We start from the raw sequence: 22752 nt of genomic DNA, 5'->3' as shown, positions 1-22752 counted from the left end.
TTAGGGTTTGAGGAATTCCAAGAAAGAGGGATAAAGGGAGGGAGGATACCATATAGGATTTTGAAAGTTAAACAGGCGCATTTATAGTGGACCCTGGCGATTATCGGAAGCCAGTGGAGCTTGGCCAGGAGCGGGGAGACATGGTCAAATTTACTTTTAGCGAAGATTTAGTTGCCAAGTTTAAAAAAGAGCAGAGCCAGGGTTACCAGACGTCCGGATTTAACTGGACATGTCCTCTTTTTAGAGGACTGTCTGGGCGCCCGGATGGCTTTTCAAAACCCGGCTGTTGAGATCGGGGCCGAGTCAGGAGGGCATCGGCGCATGTGCCGATGCGATGTAGTGACATCGCACGCATGTGCGCAGGTGTGCGAGGGTCATCACGTCGCAACTGTGCACGTGCAAATGCACTCCAGACTCGGCCCGAAGAGGTGAGGTTTACGTGGGCTGCGGGTTGCGGGTCAGAACAGGGTGGGGCCATGCATCCTCTTTCTAGATGCAAAATCTGGTAATCCTAAATAAATCTTATGCATACATTGGCGCCAATATTTCTTTATTTAAAAAATTTATCAACCGCCTATTCCTAGGCAGCATTACAAAAGTAACATACACAAAATGACGCAGACCAAGCTTATACTGACATCTTAAATTACAAATGAATAGTTATAACTTTGGGAGCAGTAATTTAATAGATCTTCACAGTGCAAATCATCCTAAAACCAGAATTACACCACACATCTTTCATTGAAAAGCTTCTACAGATAGTGTCATTGTTAAGTATTTTTTAAAAATTTCTGAATATCTGATAGCGCCCTTAGTGGTCCAGTTAATTTGTTCCACAGCGTTAGGGTTTTGAAGATGATGCGTAATCGCACAGGTAACCAGTGCAATTGCTTCAACCAAGGTGTTATATGGTCAAATTTTCTAACTCCCACAAATTAACCTTGCAGCCGCATTTTGGATCATTTGTAGAGCTTTGCACTGTCCCATTGGAACCACTAAATAAAGGGCATTAGAATAGTCCAGCTTTGATAAGACTATTGCCTGAACCACGATCCGGAAATCATCCGTCAACATCATCGATTTTAGGCGACTTAACAGTCGCAACTGGAAAACAGTAGATTTAACTACTGACAAAATTTGATCCTTCATGCTGAGTGTTGAATCCAGTCAGGCCCCTAGAATTTTCAACTTTTGTTGTATTAGTATAACCTGGTCACTAACCTTAATCTCTTTTGGCCATTGTGGGTCATCCTTTCTGCTAAACAACATAACCTCTGATTTTGCATGATTCAGAACCAATTTATGTATGTAAGGGCTAGGTGCTAATCTATAAACAGTCCCTTGATACTCAGCACTATATAACCAGTCAGCATGGGCCGCTGACGGCTAAAATAGTGTTTAACTGGGTAACTGTGAATATTCGTGGTTAGTGCGTAGCAGCTTACTGGCTATATTGTACAATATAGCCGGTTAGCGCTGATATTCAGCGCTGGGTTTATCAGTTAAATAGGACTTCATAAATAGCAGTCCTATCTTTAACTGCTAGGAACTTAACCAGTTAGAGCCTGATTCTAAAAATGGTGTCCCGACTGTAGACGGCAGTAGGAGTCCTACTGCCGTCCAATGGACCAATCAGGATGCACCTTTTTTTTTTTTTTTTTTTAATTGATGTGGCAAACGATGCCTGCAACGTAGGCTTCATTCACATGCATATAGAGCAGTGGTCTCAAACTTGAACCCTTTGCAGGGCCACATTTTGGATTTGTCGGTACTTGGAGGGCCTCAGAAAAAAAGAGTTAATGTCTTATTAAAGAAATGACAATTTTGCATGAGGTAAAACTCTTTATAGTTTATAAATATTTCCTTTTGGCTAAGTCTTAATAATAATATTGTCATTTATAGCTAAAGAAATATGATCAAGAAACTGTTTTATTTTACTTTTGTGATTATGATAAACATGCTGAGGGCCTCAAAATAGTACCTGGCGGGCCGCGAGTTTGAGACCACTGAGTTAAAGGATACGGTTAATCTGCTGGCTGGGTTGGAGGGCAGAGGGGAGAACAGGACAATCAAGCCATTGTGACATCACTGATGAGGTTGGCTCTTATTGGTGGAATGAGGCATTATGACATCACAATCTTGGCTCTGCTTCCCAAAGACAAACAGGATGTCATGGATACAGTTTAAGGCAGTGGTCTCAAACTCGAACCCTTTGCAGGGCCACATTTTGGATTTGTCGGTACTTGGAGGGCCTCAGAAAAAAAGAGTTAATGTCTTATTAAAGAAATGACAATTTTTCATGATGTAAAACTCTTTATAGTTGATAAATCTTTCCTTTTGGCTAAGTCTTAATAATAATATTGTCATTTTTAGCTAAAGAGACATACGATCAAGAAACTGTTTTATTTTACTTCTGTGATTATGATAAACATACCGAAGGCCTCAAAATAGTACCTGGCGGGCCACATGTGGTCCCCGGGCCGTGAGTTTGAGACCACTGATATAGAGGCATCTAGGCATGCCTACAGACACCAAAGGGAGGAGTAAGCGTGGCTTACGCCGGAAGTGGCCTTAGGCATCCATAGGCATGCCTAGGTATTTCCATAGGTGTGAGTCAGACGCCTTAAATTTAGGCCTGTAAAACCCTGGCCTACATTTAAGGCATTTGTACTAAAAATAGGCACAGTTCTGGATACTGTGCCTACCAGTGAATGACATGAGGTAGGCACCTACCGCGGCAGGCGCCATTTCCAGAATCAGGCCCTTGGTGCTGAATATCAGCTTATTCGGTTAAGTTTTAGCAATGAAACTTTACATTGAATGCCGATCGCCAGATATGGCGTGACTTTGAATTTCCAGGTTCAGCGTTGGCAGTGGACTTTAACTGTGCTGCCCGCTGTTGCTGAATATTGGGCCCAATGTGCCAACATCATTTAGCATGCAACCTATGGGAGTGGGGGGTACGTGTGGACAGAACATGGGCATGTCACGGGCAGATCACCAAGCAACGCATGCAACTTTTATAATACTATCAATTACACGTGTTACATGACATACTTAGGCATGCCCGTTTATACCAGCCACTGACCTGTCAAAAGTAAGTGCACCTTATTTTGCACATCAACGCATTTTTACACTGGTATTCTATAAAGGCTTAGGTGCATCCTTAAGCCATTATATAATTGATGCTTAGCACACCCCCTTATAGCACCTATTTGCAAGCATATATGCCAGCATGAGTGCATAAAATACCTCTTAGAGAATGACCTGATTGCAAAACTGCTTAGATAATCTGGATAAGTGGTATATAAAAACCTAATAAACTTGAAACTTGAAACTTTGCCCATGCAAGTAAACTCAGGAAAAAAAAACATACTATTTATATGCAATTTCAATGTAGGCATGTTCTGAACAGAGGCTGGGCAGAATGCAGGTAATTTTCACCTGCATCCACGGAAACATCAGTGGCTTCATTTTAAGCATGATTTCTATTGGATTTCTATGGGTGCCTATGTATCATAATAAAATAAGCTACAAGAGGTACTTTCTTGCCCTCTCAGTCTACGTGACCAGTTATAAAATTAGCCTCATGGGACCAGATTCTATAAATGGCGCCAATAAAATTATGCGTTCAATGGTATTCTATAAATAGCGCTTCAGGATAAGCATGCATAAATAACATTGTGTGCTGAATTCAGCACCCAACTATGGGTGTTAAATTTGGCACCCAACTTTGTGCATGAGGACTTACACCAGCTGAAACCTGGTGTAAATCCTGGCACACAAATTGGGCCCAGATTCCTGTTATTCTGTAACACTGCACGCATCTTTTGTGAATGCCCCGAAACCTCCCCATGCCCCTCCATGGCCACACCCCCTTCTGAGTTGCACATGATCCAATTTATGCGCTATTGCTACAGAACAGCACACAGCCAGATCGGTACCCAAATCATAATTAGTGCCAATTAAGTACTGTTAGCTCTAATAATTAACCCCCCCCCCTTTTACCAAGCTGTGCTAGAAGTTTTTAGCGTGAGCTAGCGCAGTAAATGCTTTGACGTTCATACAAGAGGAATTCCATCCCCTTTATCATGTTGGCTGCTCTTCTATGAACCTTTTCTAGTTCCGCTATATCTTTTTTGAGATAAGGCGACCAGAATTCCTAATACCAACTTAAACATAGAAACTTAGAAACACAATGGCAGATAAAGTCTGTATGGCCTATCTAGTCTGCCCATCCATACTACTGATCTCTTCCTCTCCCTAAGAGATCCCATGTTCATATACTAATGAAGAGGTCATGCCACACATGATACCTTCAGTGCCGTCGGGCTCAGCCTGCTCTTCTCTTGGCCTCTGCTTGAACTTCATGTTACCATAGTGCATCACAGCTCCAGTCAGCTTGTAGATACCCAATTTCTCCTCACCAGTGAAGCCCAAGATGTCAATGGCAGTCTGTATGGAAGAAATGGAATATGCTATCAACTGATCCTTCATATTACTTTTGAGACAGATATAATATCAACGACTGAGAATTCCTAGTTATACTATGCTTTTTATATTTCCAAATGGTTGGGATTGGGACTTCTATGCTGCCTTTTTGTAGCTTTACAACCACATTCGAAGTGGTTTGCATACAGGTACTTCAAGCATTTTCCCTATATGTCATGGGGGGCTCACAATCTGTCTAAGGCACCTGGGGCAGTGGAGGATTAAGTGGCTTGCCCAGGGTCACAAGGAGCAGCCCGGGGTTTGAACCCACAACATCAGGGTGCTAAGGTTGTAGCTCTAATCACTACGCCACACTCTCCGCCTGTTGCCCACTGAACATAGGGAGTCCAGCAGGTGCTCTGCAAAATCCAAGTCCAATACAGCTCTGTGCTCACTCATCTGGACCAGTCAATCCTTATTTGCAAAAGCTACTCCCTTTCTATGTTATGTTATATGATGGAAGTGTGTGTACTCATTTCACTTACATCTGTTGCCATTAATTCTTCAGTATCATCGATGCTTGGCACCGTGATCTCTCCCTGACTGACATAGGGAAAGTCGTAGGGGTTGGTGGTGATAAGAAGCGTATCTGCAAAGGGAGGGAATAATGGTTAATCGGAGAGTCATAGCACCACATGATAGAAATAGAAAAAACTGAGGGGATAATATTCAGATAGGGAAAATATTTAGTGTATCCGATTACTAGTGGCGTAGTAAGGGTGAGCGGCGCCTGGGGTGGTAGTACTCCCCCCCTTCCCTTTTCCCTTCCTTTTTTAACTTCTCCGGCGTGAGCAGCATGCTCGCCCTTTGACGTCACTTCCTAAGTGCGGGCCCCAGAAGTAACGTCGGAGAGAGTGCTGATGCCGACACGGGCAGCAACCTCGCGCCAGAGAAGTATAAAAAGATACAGGGGGCACACATGGCAAGGAGTGTGGAGCGGGGAGGGGCAGAGAGGAGGAGGGGTGCCACTGCGCCCCCTTACTATGCCTCTGCTGATTACTATTCAATATAAACCGCTTAGGATATAAGCAGTCTATAAGTAATGAAAATAAATAAATATTAGTGGTGGAAAGCTTAATTTAAATGCTGGTGCCACTGTTTAAATTAATATGTGTATTCAGCAGCACTGAATATATATATAGAGAGGACAATCTTATAAAGGGGTGCCTATGTGGGACCTATTCTAGAGAGGAAAGTAGGGCCTGATTCTAAAAACGTCATCCCAATTAAAGGCAGCAGTAGGTATCCTACTGCCATCTAACGGACTAATTAGGATGCATGTTTTTTTAAAGAATCGATGGGGCGAAGGACATGTACAATGTAGGCATTGTTCACGCACATATGGAGACATCTAGACACCTGCTTGAAAATATGTGATATAGACATCCAAGTGCTGGAAACATCCAGCTTGAACATCTATTTTACAAATGGTTATAATCCTTCTACCTCTATACACTCACCAATCAGTTCTGGCTTCTTGTTGGACAGAATCTGATAAAAGATATGGTAACTTCTTTCGGCTTTTAACTGGAAAGTTACTCTTGACTTTTCCAGCAAATCTGTAAAACACAAACACACAATCAGGTTCCAGATTATACAATGACTTAGCAAAACAGGGTCTTGATTAATATTTGTTGATCAGGTGTCATGTTCAGCAACAAATGATGCTACCTGACTTTATGTGGTTAAACACAGCCTAAAATAGCAGTGGGCAAACAGAGCCTTCAAGGGCCACAGCCCAGTTGGGTTTTAAAGATCCCCACGATGAATATGCATGAGATCGATTTGCATACAATAGAAGCAGTACAGGCAAATCGATCTCATGCATATTCATTGTGGAAATCTTAAAAACCCAACTGGGCTGTGGCCCTTGAGGGCATGGATGCCAACCCTTGCCCTAAGAGATTAAACATAACCCAGAAAAATATACACATCTCAACTAAATACATCTCATCTGGCAAACCAGGGTCATTGATTTGGGACCCATACCTTCAATTTCTCTCACCTAGAGCTCGAAATTTGATTCTCAATGATTTACACTGAGTCCTTATGATGCCTTCACTGTATACTTAGAGTACCTGATTACTATTCAGTATACTGTGAACTGCTTTGGGTGGATCTCATCATGAAAAAAAAGGTGGTTAATAAAGCCCAATAAATAAATAATAAATGTTGCCAGGGAGTTCCCGCTAAGCTGCGCTGGGGTGCGCTGGCGCACAAAATATTACCTCGCAGCGCACAAGTTTCTCGTCACAGCGCACACAGTGTAGAGCACAGTTCTTCAACCGCCGGTCCGCAAACAAAATCTTGCCGGTCCGCGAAGGATTCGGTCCCCGCCGCAACGAAAGGCCGGCGTCAGCTGACTTGCAACTTCCTGTTGTAGTCGCTGTGCCGGGACTCCTGCCTTCGCCGGGACTCCTGCCTTCCACCGCGTTTGCCTCCTGCCTTGTCTCCGCACCTCCAGACCAGCAGCGGCAGCTGTGTATGCTTTTAACTTCGGCACAGAGCTGCCCCTAATCAATAGTTTAGCGCGGTTTCATAAGGCAGCCTCGGGGCCTATGCTAGGCCGGCCCACATCGCATCATCGAAGCGGGCCGGCTATCAAAGGCCCCGAGGCTGCCTCATGAAACCGCGCTAAACTATTGATTAGGGGCAGCTCTGTGCCGAAGTTAAAAGCATACACAGCTGCCGCTGCTGGTCTGAACTCTTGGGCCGCTGAAGGAGGGCAAAAAGCAGCTGTCCTGGAGGTTTCCCTTCCTCTCGCCTTTACAGGTTCCTTTTTTCCACCTTTTTTTTTTTTCCTTCAAACGGCAACGGGCCCCAGCATCGACATCAATCAAGTAAGTTCCACTGTCAATCAAGCGGTTCTGCTCGGCCAAAGCTTCCCCTGTGACATGAGCCACCCTCAGGGGAAAGAAAGTGACCCACAAAGGTGAGGGGAAGGGGGGCAGATGATGGAAGTTGGGGGGGGGAGAGAGAGAGAGAGAGAGAAGGGGCAGATGATGGAATGGAGGAGATGAGAGAGAGAGAGAAGGGGACAGATGATGGAAGTGAGAAGAAGGGAGAGAGAGCAGAAGGCAGATGGATGTCAGTTGAGAAGGGAGAGCAGATGCTGAATGGAAGTGGGGAAAGAACACATACTGGATGGAAGGAGGAGATAAATAAAGGGGGAAGAAAATAGTAAGATAATGGAGGGGTGAGGGAAAGGGGTGACAAGCTGTGTGTAGACACAGTGAAAAGAGGGAAACGGGACTAAATAGTAAGAAAGAATTTAATTTAGATGGAGGCAGAAAATAGAGAAGGAAGACCAGAGAAGAAAAGGGAAGAGAGAGCAGAGAATGATCAGATCTGAGTGGAGGAAATGAGAAGAGAGATATGCTAAAAACCACAGGGGGGAGGGAAGGATAGAGATGCAGTTATTTTGAAGCTACACTGTTAAGTTAATATGCTGTTGGTAGAGTTGCAGTGGCATCCTAAACATATTTCTGGCAAGCCAACTGTATATGGTGACATTATTAGAAGATGACTGTGTGAAACTTTAGGGAACTTGGATGCCAATCAGTTTTTGGAAGCCAAAGGAAAACATACATTTTTTGTATGCTATACTGTATGTTTGGCTCGTTTCTACTTCAGTTTTGTTCTTGCCTTTTCGTTTTGTCTTCCTTCCACCATCTCTTATCTGCCTTCCTTATCATCCTTTTCAATGTGATTTGGCAGCTCCTGTCAATCATAGGCTGGCTGTGCAAGATTGCTAATTCTAGATGCCTGGGTGACCTAATGCCTGTGCATGTGATTTTCTGTTTTTGTGTTTAAAACATTTTGCTGAAAGCACAACAGTGCAAAAGAGTAAAACAGATTTTATGCTGTTTATTCTAGGAATAAGCAGTGGGCTTTCCTAAGTCCATCTTAATAATGTCATGCAGATTTTTTAAGGAAATTATCCAAATCTTTTTTTAATTACATGTTGAATGAAAAATTTTTTCCCAGGTTTGTTTTAAATCTACTACTTAAAAGCTTTATTGCATGCCCCTTTACTCCTAGTATATATTTATTTTTATTTTTTATTTTTTAGTATATATATATTTATCTTTTGGCATGGCCCATCAGTTATAGCATTTGCTACATGATGGGCCATGCCAAAAGATAAATGTAGCATTTGCTACATGAATTGATTTTTTGTCACGTATGGTTAAGGGGCTGGAGGAGTTGCCGTACAGCGAAAGATTAGAGAAACTGGGCCTCTTCTCCCTTGAGCAGAGGAGATTGAGAGGGGACATGATAGAAACATTCAAGGTACTGAAGGGAATAGACTTAGTAGCTAAGGCAGGGAGAACGAGAGGGCACTCTCTAAAGTTGAAAGGGGATAGATTCCATACAAACGTAAGGAAGTTCTGTGGTAGAAAGCAACATATTTATTTGGCTCATAACTTGCTGGCGCCCGATATTTTTAGCTCACAGTGAAAAAAGTTTGCTCACAACACCCGCCCGCTTAGAGGGAACACTGCGAGGTAACTATACCAGATATTCTTTCTAACAATGCAATGCTACTTACAAGTCTCAATGTCAGCAGAGGACAACTTTCCTGTAGTACCGAAATGGATACGGATAAATTTCCCCTAGCAGGCATGGACAAAAAAGAGAACACCATTACCAAAGGCATCAGAATAGTGGGATAGATCTAAACACACTGCAGGCTACCTGCCAAGACTACGGCTCTAAGACAGTTGTCTTCACCCCTCCCTGATCCCTGTTGAACAGAGGGTGAAGGATAGGAAGAGAGTAGCTGAGATCTGAGGACATGTTTGAAATTGATTTGGGGCTCCTCCCCGGTTATATAGTTCATGCGGGGATATCCACTGATATTCGATGGCATTTAAGCAGATAGCGCTAGCTGTCTAAGCTGAAATTGGCTATTCTGTGTGCGGTCTGAGGGTGCAGTTATGGAAGAGTCGGCACTTAGGCCTCAATTCTATAAATGGTGCAGAGGAACGTGGTGCTTATTGCATGTCAATCTTAAACGCCATTTATAGAATCGCATTTAGCAGCGCTTAAACTGGACTTAGGTACCCTAAATATAGGCGCTCCCTATTTATGCCAGGGGTTTCTTGGCCTAAGTACTGGAGCTTAAGTTAGGCGCCTTCCAATGCCTAAGTCCAGTTTATATGCTTACATGCAAAACATGCCCAAGATCTGACCACAGTCCGCCCTTAATCACACCTACTTTCTGGTAGGCGCTTTGGACTAGGCGCTTACCTGAAATTGGTAGGCACCTACAGAGTTAGGTGCCTACCGTCCAATTAAATAGAATTTTTGCTAATTATGAGCTGCTAATTGCTCATTATCTGTACCGATTAAGCTTTTTAAATAATTAAGTTAGGCGCCTAGATTAGCTAGGCCCCCCCAATCTAAGTGCCTAACTTTAGGCGTCTTTTATAGCATCATGGCCTTAAGCAGTTAATTGCCGCTTAGAGAATGACACGGGAGCAAATTTGTCCCCATCCCCACAGGATCTATCTCCATCCCATCCTGTCTCCATCCCTGCAATCTCTGTCCTCTTCTGCACAAGCCTCGAACATTTTAAAATCAACAAGCTGCCTGAATCCCTACAGCGGGCTCCGTCTCTGGCAGTGTTCAAGGCCAAGTTAAAAGCCCACCTCTTTGAGAGTGCTTTCAACTCCTAACTCCTTTCACCTTGGGTTCTGCATCCCCAACCCTATATGTCTGTTTGTCCAAGTTAGATTGTAAGCTCTTCCAAGCAGGGACTATCTATAAATGTCAAAATGTACAGCGCTCTGTACGCCTTTCAGTGCTATATATGTAACAGTAGTAGTAGTAGTAGGTTTGTGCAGATGAGGATAGATGAGGCAGGGATGGAGCAGAGACAGAACTTGAAGGGATGGGATGGAATGGAGACAGATCCTGCGGGGACGGGGGACATATTTGTCCCCGTGTCATTATCTAACGACATTCAGCCTTAACCAGTTATGTTTAATCGGCCAAATAGGAATGCATAAACAACAGTCCTATCTTTGGCGGGTTTAACTTAGCAGCTAAGACTGAAGATTGGCACGTGACTGATGGCTGCACATAGTCAGATATTCAATGCTGATGCCCAGATATAATCTAGCATTGAATATCTCAACTTAAATCTGCCAGCTGAATATTTACCCCTCCTTTTCCATTAAGAAATCTCAGGCTTTGGGAAAATTTCTTGTGACCATAAAGCTGAATGGAAGATGTCACTTCCTCCCTCCTCCCTTTCCCCAAACTCCTTGCTGTTCTCATTCTTTCACCCGTCTCCCCTCCCAGTATAAGTGCATATATAGAGCTCAAAGACACACATGAGACTTACAAAACGTGAAGAGTTGTCATTTCTAATGGTCTTGGCATTCCCAAAGGCTTCCAGCAAGGGGTTGGCCTGGATGATTTGATCTTCCAGTGTGCCCTAATGAGGTGCAGAAATACATTACAAAGAGCTCCAGAATGCCAGGGCAGATTTCAGAGACCTCTAGAATGCAACTAACTCAAATATAAAACTGTAATATAAATCTAAAATTCCATACAATCTCATTTAACATCAAGAACTCGTTTGGGTTTTTTTTAAGTTCTCAAAAATTTTTATGTTATGAAGAAACAAGTTGTTCAAATACCAGAACAGAAATAAAATGAACAGTAACAATATTTTATACAAGATATAACAGAAGAAGGTATCATGTACATGATCAACCAAATATACAAGGAAATGCATTGCAAAATATGATAATATATATATATAAAAAAAGGACCTTTGGTTATAAGAGATATGTTTTGGCAGATACTTGAATCAATTATTAGTATTGAATGAAGGGAGAGGGGCCCAAATTTTATTAATCGAAAGTTGTCTGTTGGAAAATTCAGCCACTTTAACTTCAAAGTTACGAATCATAAGTATAGTCGACCACCAAAAAGTAATATTGAGAAGATCGGCAAATTTCCAATTAGTGAGAATCATTTGTAATGTTATGGCCAATAATATATTAAGCAAAGATGATTATGTCCAAGTTTAGGGAAGATTGGATGGGCAGTAAAAGTTTCATAGCTGACCATACTTGAGTGGTGCACATCTATAGAGAATATAGAACACTTACACTAGTTAATGGCACGTCTACATATTCTTGTATAAATGAAAGTACAGTAAAACCTTGGCTTGTGAGCATAATTCGTTCTGAAAACATGCTTGTAATCCAAAACACTTGTATAGCAAAGCAAATTTCCCCATAAGAAATAATGGAAACTCCACAACCCAAAAACTTTAATGCAAAATACTATATGTACTCGTATTGCAAGACCTTGCTTGTTTAGAACAGTCACTACACTCCTGCAGTGTCAGAGAGAGAGAGAGAGAGAGGGTGACAGGTCAAAAGCGCGCGCCGACAAAGGCGCGCCCAGACAACTGAGCGCAAGGCGGAAACCCGCGCCGAAGAAAAACAGTGTTTTAAGGGGCTCCGACGGGGTGTGTGTGTGGGGGAACCCCCCCCCACTTTACTGAATACAGATCACGCCGGCGTTGTGGGGGGTTTGGGGGGTTGTAACCCCCCACATTATACGGGAAACTTCAGTTTTTCCCTGTTTTTTAGGGAAAAAGTGAAGTTTTCAGTATAATGTGGGAGGTTACAACCCCCCAACCCCCCCACAACGCCGGCGCAACCTATATCCAGTAAAGTGTGTGGGGGGGGTTCTCCACAACCCCGTTGGAGCCCCTAAAAACACTGTTTTTCTTCGGCGCGGGCTTCCGCCTTGCGCTCAGTTGTCTCGGTGCGCCTTTGTCGGCGCGCGCTTTTGTCTCTGAACCGAGAGAGAGAGAAGAACCATCTGCTCAGTTGTGATGATTTGATGTGTGTATGTACTTGTATTGCAAGACCTTGCTTGTATATCAAGTTAAAATTGAATAAAATGTTTTGCTTGTCTTGCAAAACACTTGCAAACCAAGTTATTTGCAATCCAAGGTTTTACTGTATTCACTTTCTGACGTGATGATTTACAGCAGTTGAACTTAAAATTTCAGCGGCTGCAATGTAAAGCTGAATGAATGATAGAATGTGCTTTGCTGCTCTGCATTGGGGACTTAACTGTCTGGTAGAACTCTCACCTTGTTAGAAGCAGGCCCTTCCTTCTTCTTGGCTGTGTCACCCATAGCTGCAATTGTTGCAAAGTACTGGATGACTCTCTTCGTGTTCACAGTCTTCCCGGCACCAGATTCTCCACTGCCCAGAAAAATGAAAGCACTATAATTAGGAACAGAAGTGTGCCTACAGATAAGCTACTTCCGGATTTCCCCGGACATGTCCTCCTTTGAGAAGACACGTCTGGGCGTCTGGAAGGCTTTTCAAAACCCTTCACTATGTCCAGGTTCTGAAAAGCTTCCAGCTAGGAGCGAAGTCGGGAGGGCATCTGCGCATGTGCGGATGCAATGCGGTGACATCACATGCAGGGTGTGACATCATCAGCCACACCAGCGCATGCGCAGATGCCCTCTCAACAAGTGAACAGGTTGAGGGGTGGGGGCCATGGGTCCGGATTTTAGTTCTGGAAAATCTGGTAACGCTAAGATAAGTGAGATTGATGTGAAGATGTTGAGCTGTACTTACGTGATCAGGATAGACTGGTTCTCGCGATCTGTTCAAGTAAACAAGAACAGGAGTAAGAGGTGGGATGTCGCATACAGTGAGTTCCCTGGCTTTTCTAGCGGACATCTACAAAACTCTATCAAATTCTGGTTTTTCTCTTCTCATTTTGTCTTCCTATAGGGCCAGCCTAAGCAGCAGGCAAACTAAGTAATCACCTAAAATTTGGGAGTGGCTGAAAAATGCTGTGGGAAAGAGGAGGAGAAAACTGGGCTATGATTAGCCTTGAAGAGCCTGGGATCACCCCACTGCTTAGGCAGGCTTGAGAAGAAGGGCTGATTACCAACACTCCCCCCCCTCTCCCCCCCACCTAAGAAGTGCAGGAATCTACCACTCATATTCCTATCATCAGTGGAAGGGGGGAGAGTACTATGATTTTAATCTTCTTGGGCAGGTAGGTCCTCAAGGCATCCTATGAATGTTGCCTGCCTCTTGAAATTGAAATGCACCATTCCTGATGGTAGGAATGTAGGCGATGGACTCCAGCACATCCTAGAGCTGGATCTCAAAGTCCCTCCTCGAGGGCCGGAATCCAGTCGGGTTTTCACGATTTCCCCAATGAATATGCTTGAGATCTATGTGCATGCACTGCTTTCAATGCATATTCATTGAGGAAATCCTGAAAACCCAACTGGATTGCGGCCCTCAAGGAGGGACTTTGAGATCCCTGTCCTAGAGGGAATGTTTCACTGGAATCACGGATGCCAATACAATGTGAAAAGGAGCGTTTTTTTTTTTCCTTGTCATCATGTTTCTATATGCATTTCTATGTTAATGAAAATCATTTGAATTTCCACCCCTGTATGTTTGCTATTGGTTATTCCTTGATGCTAATATTATTGGCTCTTTCAAAATCAACTCGAGCATTTGAAAAAGGTAAAGAGAGATTATACAGAGAAAATATTAATGGAGGAAAAGAATGGGCTATTTTGGGTTTTATCTGCCATCTTCTACTATGTAAAACACAACATTAGTAAGAACATAAGAGTTGACATACTGAGTGAGATCAAAAGTACATCTTGCCTAGTATTCTGTTTCAAACAATGGACAATCCAGGTCATAAGTAACACTGCGCAACAAATTTTAACTTTTTTTGGGAGGGGAGGCAAGGAGAAAATGAGGTATACTTTATAGATTTGACCTCCTATGTATGAAAATAGCCTCAGTTTTCTCCGATCACGTAAAGTTTTTGAACAAATCACAAATATTTATAGCACGCAAAGTCATAATGTAATGCATTGCGCCAATTTAAGAGTTCCTATAAATATTATTTTCTAGAATCATTTTGCTGTTGAAGTGCATTTATAAACGAGATTAGAAGCATCTCTAATTAATGTCCAACAACAGTAAGCCAGCATTGATGAATTCCATCTGGCCTGATATCGTTTCTCCATTGTAGCATGTCCTGGTGAAACCTTTCCCTGTGCTCATCGCTAACACTAAATGAATACTTTAGCTTAAAAATCTAATTTAAGGCAAACTGTTTTAATATTTCAGAGATGGTTATAACATTTACTCCAAGCATTAGAAAATATAGTGAAAATGTTAATTTTTTTTATTATAATGCTCATTTGCCAAAAACCAGAGGGTTATACCGAAAAAATTAAGGCCAGTTTTGAATTCAGCAACCTCAAATCATTATAGAACACCCACTACAATTAATGCCCCCAAACCTCTGTTGCACAATGAATTAGCAGAATCCCATAATAGAACAACATTGCATACTACTTAACCCCTGGAATAAGCAATGTCTTTCCTCAGGTCTGCCTTAATAACAATTTACGAAGTTTACCTCCAGAAATTTGTCCAAAACGTTTTATAAACCCAGTTACACTAAATGCTTTTATCATATCCTCTAGCAAAGAGTTCCAGAGCTTAGGTTTGTGTTAAATGAAAAACTATTTTCTCCTATTTGTTTTAAATGCATTACTATGTAACTTCAAGACATGTCCCTTAAATTGTATTTTCTGAAAGAGGAAGCAAACGATTCACCTTTACCCATTCTATTCCACTCAGGATTTTATAGACCACTATATTATATCGTGTAGGAATCTCGTATATTTTTAGCAAAGTTCTTTTTAAGAAGCAAATGAGGTAAGAACAGGTTTGTTTTGAATAGAGCAGAACTGGCTTTGATCAGAAATAAGCAGCATTCCGTTGTTTCCCTTCAGACTACGCTATAATCTATGAAGTACTCACCAGTTAACATGAACTGATAGGCATTGTCAGAGATGGAGAAAATGTGGGGTGGAGCCTCCTGACGCTTCTTGCCCCTGTATCCACCGACTACCTCGGGGTTGTACACTGGTAACCACTTGTAAGGGTTAACAGTGACACAGAAGAGGCCGGAGTAGGTCTACAGGAAGAATAGATCAAAATCCATTAGTCTCCTTTCTAAACCAAGAATAAAAATTGAACAGGCCTATGTTATGAAAATACTCACATAGATCATCCAGGACTTGTACCGTTCTTTTAGATTGTACAAGACAGCAGGCTCATGCAGATGAGTCAACATTGCCATGTCCTCAATTTTATCGAACTTTGGTGGGTTCATAGGAAACACATCATCGGGCTTAGCATTGATAGTCTATGGTAAGATAAAAGGACGCATGTGATAAATATACCTCTCATTTAACTTAGACCTTTCCAGCATAATATATACACAGTACATTAGTGAACAATCCGCTGGATAAAGGAGGCCATTTTGGAATACCTGAGTGACATTGTAAATAATGGCATATACCCATAAAGGCATACATGTGCAGTATCACAGTGCCGCTATCTATAGGTACAAATATAGCAGGATGTAGAGATTCTAAGGGGGCATATTCTAGGTGGTGCATCTACTTTCAATTTCACATGCAAACACGTGTATATTAAAATATAATTCTATATCTGATTGTACACCTCATCTGAGTTGCACCCATGTCAACCAACTGTTCGTTTCTCAACCATGATTTTAGAGGAGTGTTAGAGGGGGCAATATTTTGCCAAACACAATGGTATTTGAAAGGACCTGAAAAATATAAAAATTGGACTGGACGAGCTTGGTTCCTTAACTGATGACCGTTACATATGTAATTTTGTAAAGTCCAGAACTTTAAACATGTAGGTATAAAAATTGGCACATACACATATAAGTCGCTGGGTCACGCTACACTTTTTTAATATGTATCTTTATAAAAGTTTTTCCCAAAACACACTTGGGGGAACAGATGTGTATTTTCTGTGTGGCCTTATACATATTGTACAAAACGCTCCATGTTCAGCAGGCCTTTTGTCAAATACTCTGAACACCCCATTTGGATTGTCCATTTCCAACCTAGACACCCTTTGTTGGGTGTTGGTGGTCATTGACAGTAGCTGCCTAACCTACTCAACATTATATTACCATATTCAATAATGAATATATCTTTGTGAAATTCACATCAGTATCTATTCAAATAATTTTAAACACAAATATTCATTTCTAGAAGGATAGCCAAACAGCTTGTTTCATTTGAAATAAGCCAAACTGCTTATTTGAAATAGCTTAGCAGCAATTTCATTCACTTAAAATAGCAAATCACACACAATTACAAGATCCAGATGTATTACACTAGAAATTAAATCGGTTTAGCTGATCCCTGTGACTTGGAACTATGGTGTTATATTTATCTAAGCCCAAAATATAATGGAGAAGTGCCACAGAAATAGTACTTACCCGATTATCTTCTGTTTCCACTACTGTCTTTCCTCCTTCAGTGCCCTTAATTTTTCCCTTGGTGTATTCTGTCTTAGGATCAGCCACATAGCAATAGGTCCTGGCATCAAAGGGCTGATTCTGGGACTCTATTCTTTCCTTCTCACTCTTCCGGAGGTATGGTGCAGCTACACCAAACACCTCCATTTCCGCGTCGCTACTCATGGCTGCAGCTAAGAAACAAAGAGTTAAGTTAGTTTGGGCATCGCAAAGGGAAAGGAGCTGGGACTTGTATACTGCCTTTTCGTAATTATACAGCCATACTCAAAGTGGTTTACATACAGGTGGTTTAAGCATTTTCCCTTTCTGTCCTAGTGGGCTCACAAGGATTAAGTGACTTGCCCAGGGTCACAGGGAGCAGTGTGGGGTTTGAACCTATAATCTCAGGGTGCTTAAGAACATAAGAAATGCCTCCGCTGGGTCAGACCTGAGGTCCATCGCGCCCAGTAGTCCGCTCACGCGGCGGCCCACCAGGTCCAGGACCTGTGCAGTAATCCTCTATCTATACCCCTCTATCCCCTTTTCCAGCAGGAAATTGTCCAATCCTTTCTTAAACCCTAGTACCGTTCGCTGCCCTATAACGTCCTCTGGAAGCGCATTCCAGGTGTCCACCACACGTTGGGTAAAGAAGAACGTCCTAGCATTTGTTTTGAATCTGCCCCCTTTCAACTTTTCCGAATGCCCTCTTGTTTTTTTATTTTCTAACCACTGCAACACAGCCCATGGTAGGGAGGAGGTACGTGGGCCAGAGTGATTACAACTACAACCTCAGCATCCTGAGACTGAGGCTTTAAACCCACACTGCTCCTTGTGACCCTGGGCATGTCACTTAATTGTCCCAGGTACATTAGATAAATTGTGAGCCCACCAGGACAGACGGGGAAAAATGCTTGAATACCTGCATAAATTCATGTAAAACATTCTGAGCTCCCCTGGGAGAACAGCATAGACAAATAATCTTCTACATAAGTTTGCATGCTTTATGATTTGGGGTCGTTTTCTGGTTTTCATGTCCTCGTCTTAGCATTTATGTTTCATTAGCATTATAAAAGAATAAGAATGTGAAAGACAGCTCTATAATGGGATGCATGCAGTGACAAGTACTTTATGCACAGAAAAGCAACTTTTGCATGGATATGCACACTCTACTCCGTTCTATAAGTACCATAGCACTTAACTGCAAGAGCAGCAAACACGTGGGAGGGGCATGGGTGTGTCTCCATGTTATGTGTTCAACTTACAGAAAGCTACAAGTTGCACATGTTGCACGATGCACTTAATGACGACCCTTAATGCCTGCTGTTGACCTGGTGTAAGTGGCAACACCTAAATTTAGGCATTCCAGTATGAGTTTATATGGTTATTCTGTAAAGGGCACCAAGATGCCATTATAGGAGAGACGCTCCCCCCACAGCATCAGGTACCTAAATGGCGGTGTCCCTTTCTAGAACTGCCCCCAAAGGGCCTGGCTCAGCCATTGGAGGCCACAGTAGATCGTTATTTTGGATAGTTTGTATGATATTTTATTTATTCATTTATTTATATTCCGCATCTCCTACAATTCTATGCGGATTACAAATTATTCAGGTACTCAAGCATTTATCCCTATCTGTCCTGGTGGGCTCCCACACTGTATCTAATGAATCTAATTTTAATTGTTTTCCTGAGATTTAACACATCAGAGTTGGGAGGCCAAATGCAGTAAGTACTAAGTGACAATAGTTATGGAAGCTGCACCTGATAAGTGAAGTGCAACCTTTTCTTGGCTTGTAATTCGATTATTGTAATAGTCTCTGGATTGACCTCTTAGGGAGGCTGATGCACAGGCTACACCTAGAACAAAGTGAGGCTGTCTATGGCCCTGAACTTCTCTATGACACATTTGGTCCATCTGGTCCATTGGCTTCCAGTTTACTAATGCATAATTCTTAAAATTTGGAGTTTAATTTTCAGGCAGGGAATGGACAGGTGAAAACTACTGCTCTTCAGGATCGAAGATTCCCAAGATTTCTTGGTTTGTCTTATGTTTCTTGAATTGATTTGTCATTTCAGTACTTCCGTTACAGGAATTTGGCAGTGCTGCCCCCATCCCAAATTACTAATGGGTACTACCACATTAGCATATCACTTTATATAGTCTGACTTTGGGGCTACTATTAAGAAATGTTATTATACCACTAGCTTGTGCTATTTTAGTACAGGCCCCATTTTATGCATAGAGACCTACCCCCCTCCCCCTTTGACAAAACCACAAAAGTGGTTTTTAGCGCCGGCCGGCACGCTACATGCTCTGCGCTGTTTCCAAAGTGCATTCAGCATGCTGGCTGACACTAAAAACCGCTTTCGCGTTTTTGTAAAAGGGGGGTCTAATTACTAATAACTAGGGTTATCAAAATGTATAACATGGCATAATTGTAGTCCACATTGATAACTTCTCCCATTAGTTGCTATTATTGTTATTACTATTTATTTGGATTTAGCTTACACCTCTTCAGAAGTAACCTAAAGTGAGCTGCATCCACGCTACTTTCCTGTACCCAGAAGGTTTACAGCCTACGTTTAATACATATTAACAGCACATAGAAATGTGGTAGCATTTGTCAGTAAATAGCTGAAAATCTTTGGCATTTTATCTGAGATTAAGTATGATTGACAGAAAAATTGTATTGCATTTTATTTGTATTTAATATACTGTACAAATATTGTGTTATTATATGAAAAATTCTCATAAAGTGTAATATTCCATTTATTAAACTATCCACATCTTTAATTATCTGTGTCTATGATGAGTATTTTAAAGGGATATTTTATGGGTTGTTTTTTTTTACTCTCATTCTATTTTGGTTAGTGTCTTGAATTAATAACTCCCATCCCAGTATATTTTGAATTTACTTGCTCAGTTTTAGCAGCATTCATGAAGGGGGGATGGGAAGTTATCTATGTGGACTACCATTAAGATATGTTATTTTTTATTGCTAACTCCGGTTATTGGTAGCTAGGTCTCATTGCGTAAAATGGGACCTTAGCTAAAATAGAACATTAGTGGTAAAATAATAAGTCTTAAGAGTAGCCTTGATAACCACACCCTTAAAGGGGTTACATGGCACAGTAGTTAAAGCTACAACCTCAGAACCTTGAGGCTGTGGGTTCAAACCCACACTGTTTCCTGTGACCCTGGGCAAGTCACTTAATCCCCCCATTGCCCCAGGTACATTAGATAGATTGTGAGCCCACTCTGAGCTCCCCTAGAAGAACAGTATAGAACATTGAATAAATAAAGATGGAAAATAGAGAATCAGAAAGTGCACATAGAATGATTTAATTTATCAGTTATTGATTGAAAAAAAATCTTTTTTTTTTCTTCCCCCAATTAAACCAATGTATTCTGAAATGAAGTTGCCTATTATTGACAGCTTCCTCATAATCTTTGTTTTCCTTTCTGTTTATAGAGGAACATGATACATCTTGTTACAGCTGCCAAATGGATCATAGCAATTAAGGGTCACTAGAGGTCGCTACTATAGCAGTTGCTTACCCTGCTAGCACTGCACTGATTGTGTACAGAACAGACTTGATGGTCAGATAACAGAAAGATATTATGCTGTAACACAAACCAAGGGCATATGAACAAGAGGGAATGAGGGAAAGAGAGATCTGATAATACATAAGCCAGAGATTCTGAAAGCTCCCTGAGGAGATGGTGCAATACAGTGCATAGAAGTTTTCTTTTAGCAAGCAGATTTTTTTTTTCCCTGTGCTCCTCAGATTCTCACCTTATTGATCAGCCACCAATGAATGAAAAAAAGCTCAGCTGAATGAACTGACCTACAAAATGAAGAATGGTGTTATAATCTAGCCAGCTAAGTTGCTATGGGTGCATATTTTTGTATAATTGTACAAATATTGCACATTTGAAGACAAAAAAAAAAACCTGTTGATAAAGTTGCATTTATTTGCAGAATAACAGAACTGCCTATTTTTGTATGAAAACAAAGCTCGCTAAATATTCATATTTATTGCAGGATAGAAACAAGGATACCATGTCCTTGATATCATGGTCTATACACACCCTTCCCTGTCCTCTCTCCCTCTTATTCCATATTTTCAAAATAATAGACATATTGCATTAGCCTAATGCTGTTGGCATATTTTATCAGAAATATACCTATTGTCTGAATGTTTATAGAAATGCTAACACAGTTTGCTATGTTTTATATGACATCATAAATGTCCTATAGAAGAGCAGGAATCCTGCTATGACGGTAGATACATATTATTTAAAATATAACAAATGTTCTTATAGCTTGCAATCTAAATTTGCATTTTGTTTGTAAGATAGCAAACTTATTTCTATGTCTTATATGACATCATAAATGTCCTATAGCACAGCAGGAATCCTGCTATGACTGTTTAGTTTTGGCATGAAATATTTGTCCATTTGTATATAATTAAAAAATATAATATATGTTCTTCTAGCTTGCCATTGTCCTATCTTTAAATATCATATGCAGAATAGCAGAAATTATATAATCATTTGATATGGATACTTTATATAATAGAACAAGACCCAACATCTTGAAATCTAGATCTGTTACATCCTACATTGGTCTCAAAATGCTATGAGTATAAAAACTACAGAGAATGAGCTGAAGCTTGCATACCCTTAGTTTTGCATAAAGAAAAAGATTTGAAAAATGTTTTTGTAAAATCTGATGGGAGGAAAGTGAGAAGCGAAGAACTTACCTCAAAATGCCAAGAGACAGCTGTGCACATTGTCTGCCTGCTTTTATAAAGACTCAGCACCTCCCACTGTACAGCCCTTCTCTATATTTGGTGAGCAAAGCCAACTGACACGTAAGATTCATCATTGTTGCCCTGCTAACTTTTCTCCTAAAATTTATATATAGAAATTACTCCACGCTATGTTCCCTGTTTCAGTAATATGCCAACCAAGATGTACATATATTGTGGTTCTCAGTCCTACATCCCAAGAATAGATGCTCCCCTCCCCTCACCCCAACACAAACCCACTTTGTACTAGACTATAAAATGTGTCAGCTTACAGAATCAAAGTTTTCTGCAGACAGCAATATGCCCTAGTTCTCGTCTTGTTATGTAAGAAGCATAGCTGTCTTCTTAAGATGGTTCAAGGTTTTGTTCTTTTCACAGGATGTCTGGCATAGGGACTTCCATGCTGTTCTCAATTTGATTTTCATAGCAAGAATTTCAACACTTAGGAAGACCATTTTGCAAACAACATCCGAGCTGGGACATTGAAGATTTCCCAGGTCCTTAACAAAAAGGCTCTCTGAGCCAGGAGCTTGTTCCAAATTTTTATGTATAAGGATGTGCAGAGCGATGTATTTACTGGCTAAAGTACAGCAATTTTACTCTGGATATTACTAATACAAGGGGCGTCAAGTCAGGAGCTGAGTTCAAAGTTGGGCTTAAAAGATGTTTTTTAATGCCAGACAGGGAAGCACAATTTACCCCTTACTCACTCCTTAAAACATCATGTCCCCTGAGTAGGTGTAAATATTGATGGGGAAAGTTTTTGCTGTACATATGTATTCCCCTTGTAACATGGGATGTACCTATTTTATTTATTTAAAAAAATTATATACTGTTTAAACCTAAATGTTTTACATATCATTACATACATAATCCAATAAGACAAATAAAATCAAACAGACATTAACATGTAGGGTTCCTTTTACGAAGGTGCGCTAGGGCCTTAACGCGCGGAATCACGAGCGCTAAAATGTCACACGCGCTAGCCTCTACCGCCTCCTCTTGATCAGGCGGGAGCTTTTCAGCTAGCGCGCATGCACTAAAAATGCTAGCGCACCTTCGTAA

General features: G+C 41.3%; 1 protein-coding gene across 2 annotated transcripts in view; it reads right to left on the bottom strand.

The window, feature by feature from the left end:
• LOC117368283 (myosin-3) overlaps window positions 1–20732 on the bottom strand; it is a 67318-nt gene extending 46586 nt beyond the window's left edge. For both annotated transcript variants that reach the window (XM_033961787.1, XM_033961788.1), the window contains exons 1-11: window positions 20670–20732; window positions 16858–17069; window positions 15598–15741; window positions 15354–15510; window positions 13119–13146; window positions 12620–12734; window positions 10844–10936; window positions 9044–9107; window positions 5952–6050; window positions 4977–5080; window positions 4317–4455 (exon numbers count right to left, since the gene is read on the bottom strand). In XM_033961787.1, coding sequence (XP_033817678.1) covers window positions 4317–4455; window positions 4977–5080; window positions 5952–6050; window positions 9044–9107; window positions 10844–10936; window positions 12620–12734; window positions 13119–13146; window positions 15354–15510; window positions 15598–15741; window positions 16858–17061 — 1147 coding nt within the window. In that variant the 5' untranslated portion in view covers window positions 17062–17069; window positions 20670–20732. The remainder of the gene's footprint in view (window positions 1–4316; window positions 4456–4976; window positions 5081–5951; window positions 6051–9043; window positions 9108–10843; window positions 10937–12619; window positions 12735–13118; window positions 13147–15353; window positions 15511–15597; window positions 15742–16857; window positions 17070–20669) is intronic.
• Between the last annotated feature and the right edge of the window lie 2020 nt (window positions 20733–22752).

The sequence above is a fragment of the Geotrypetes seraphini genome, chromosome 10 (genome assembly GCF_902459505.1).
Source record: "Geotrypetes seraphini chromosome 10, aGeoSer1.1, whole genome shotgun sequence".
NCBI lineage: Eukaryota > Metazoa > Chordata > Amphibia > Gymnophiona > Dermophiidae > Geotrypetes > Geotrypetes seraphini.
This window is presented reverse-complemented; position numbering and strand designations above follow the sequence as displayed.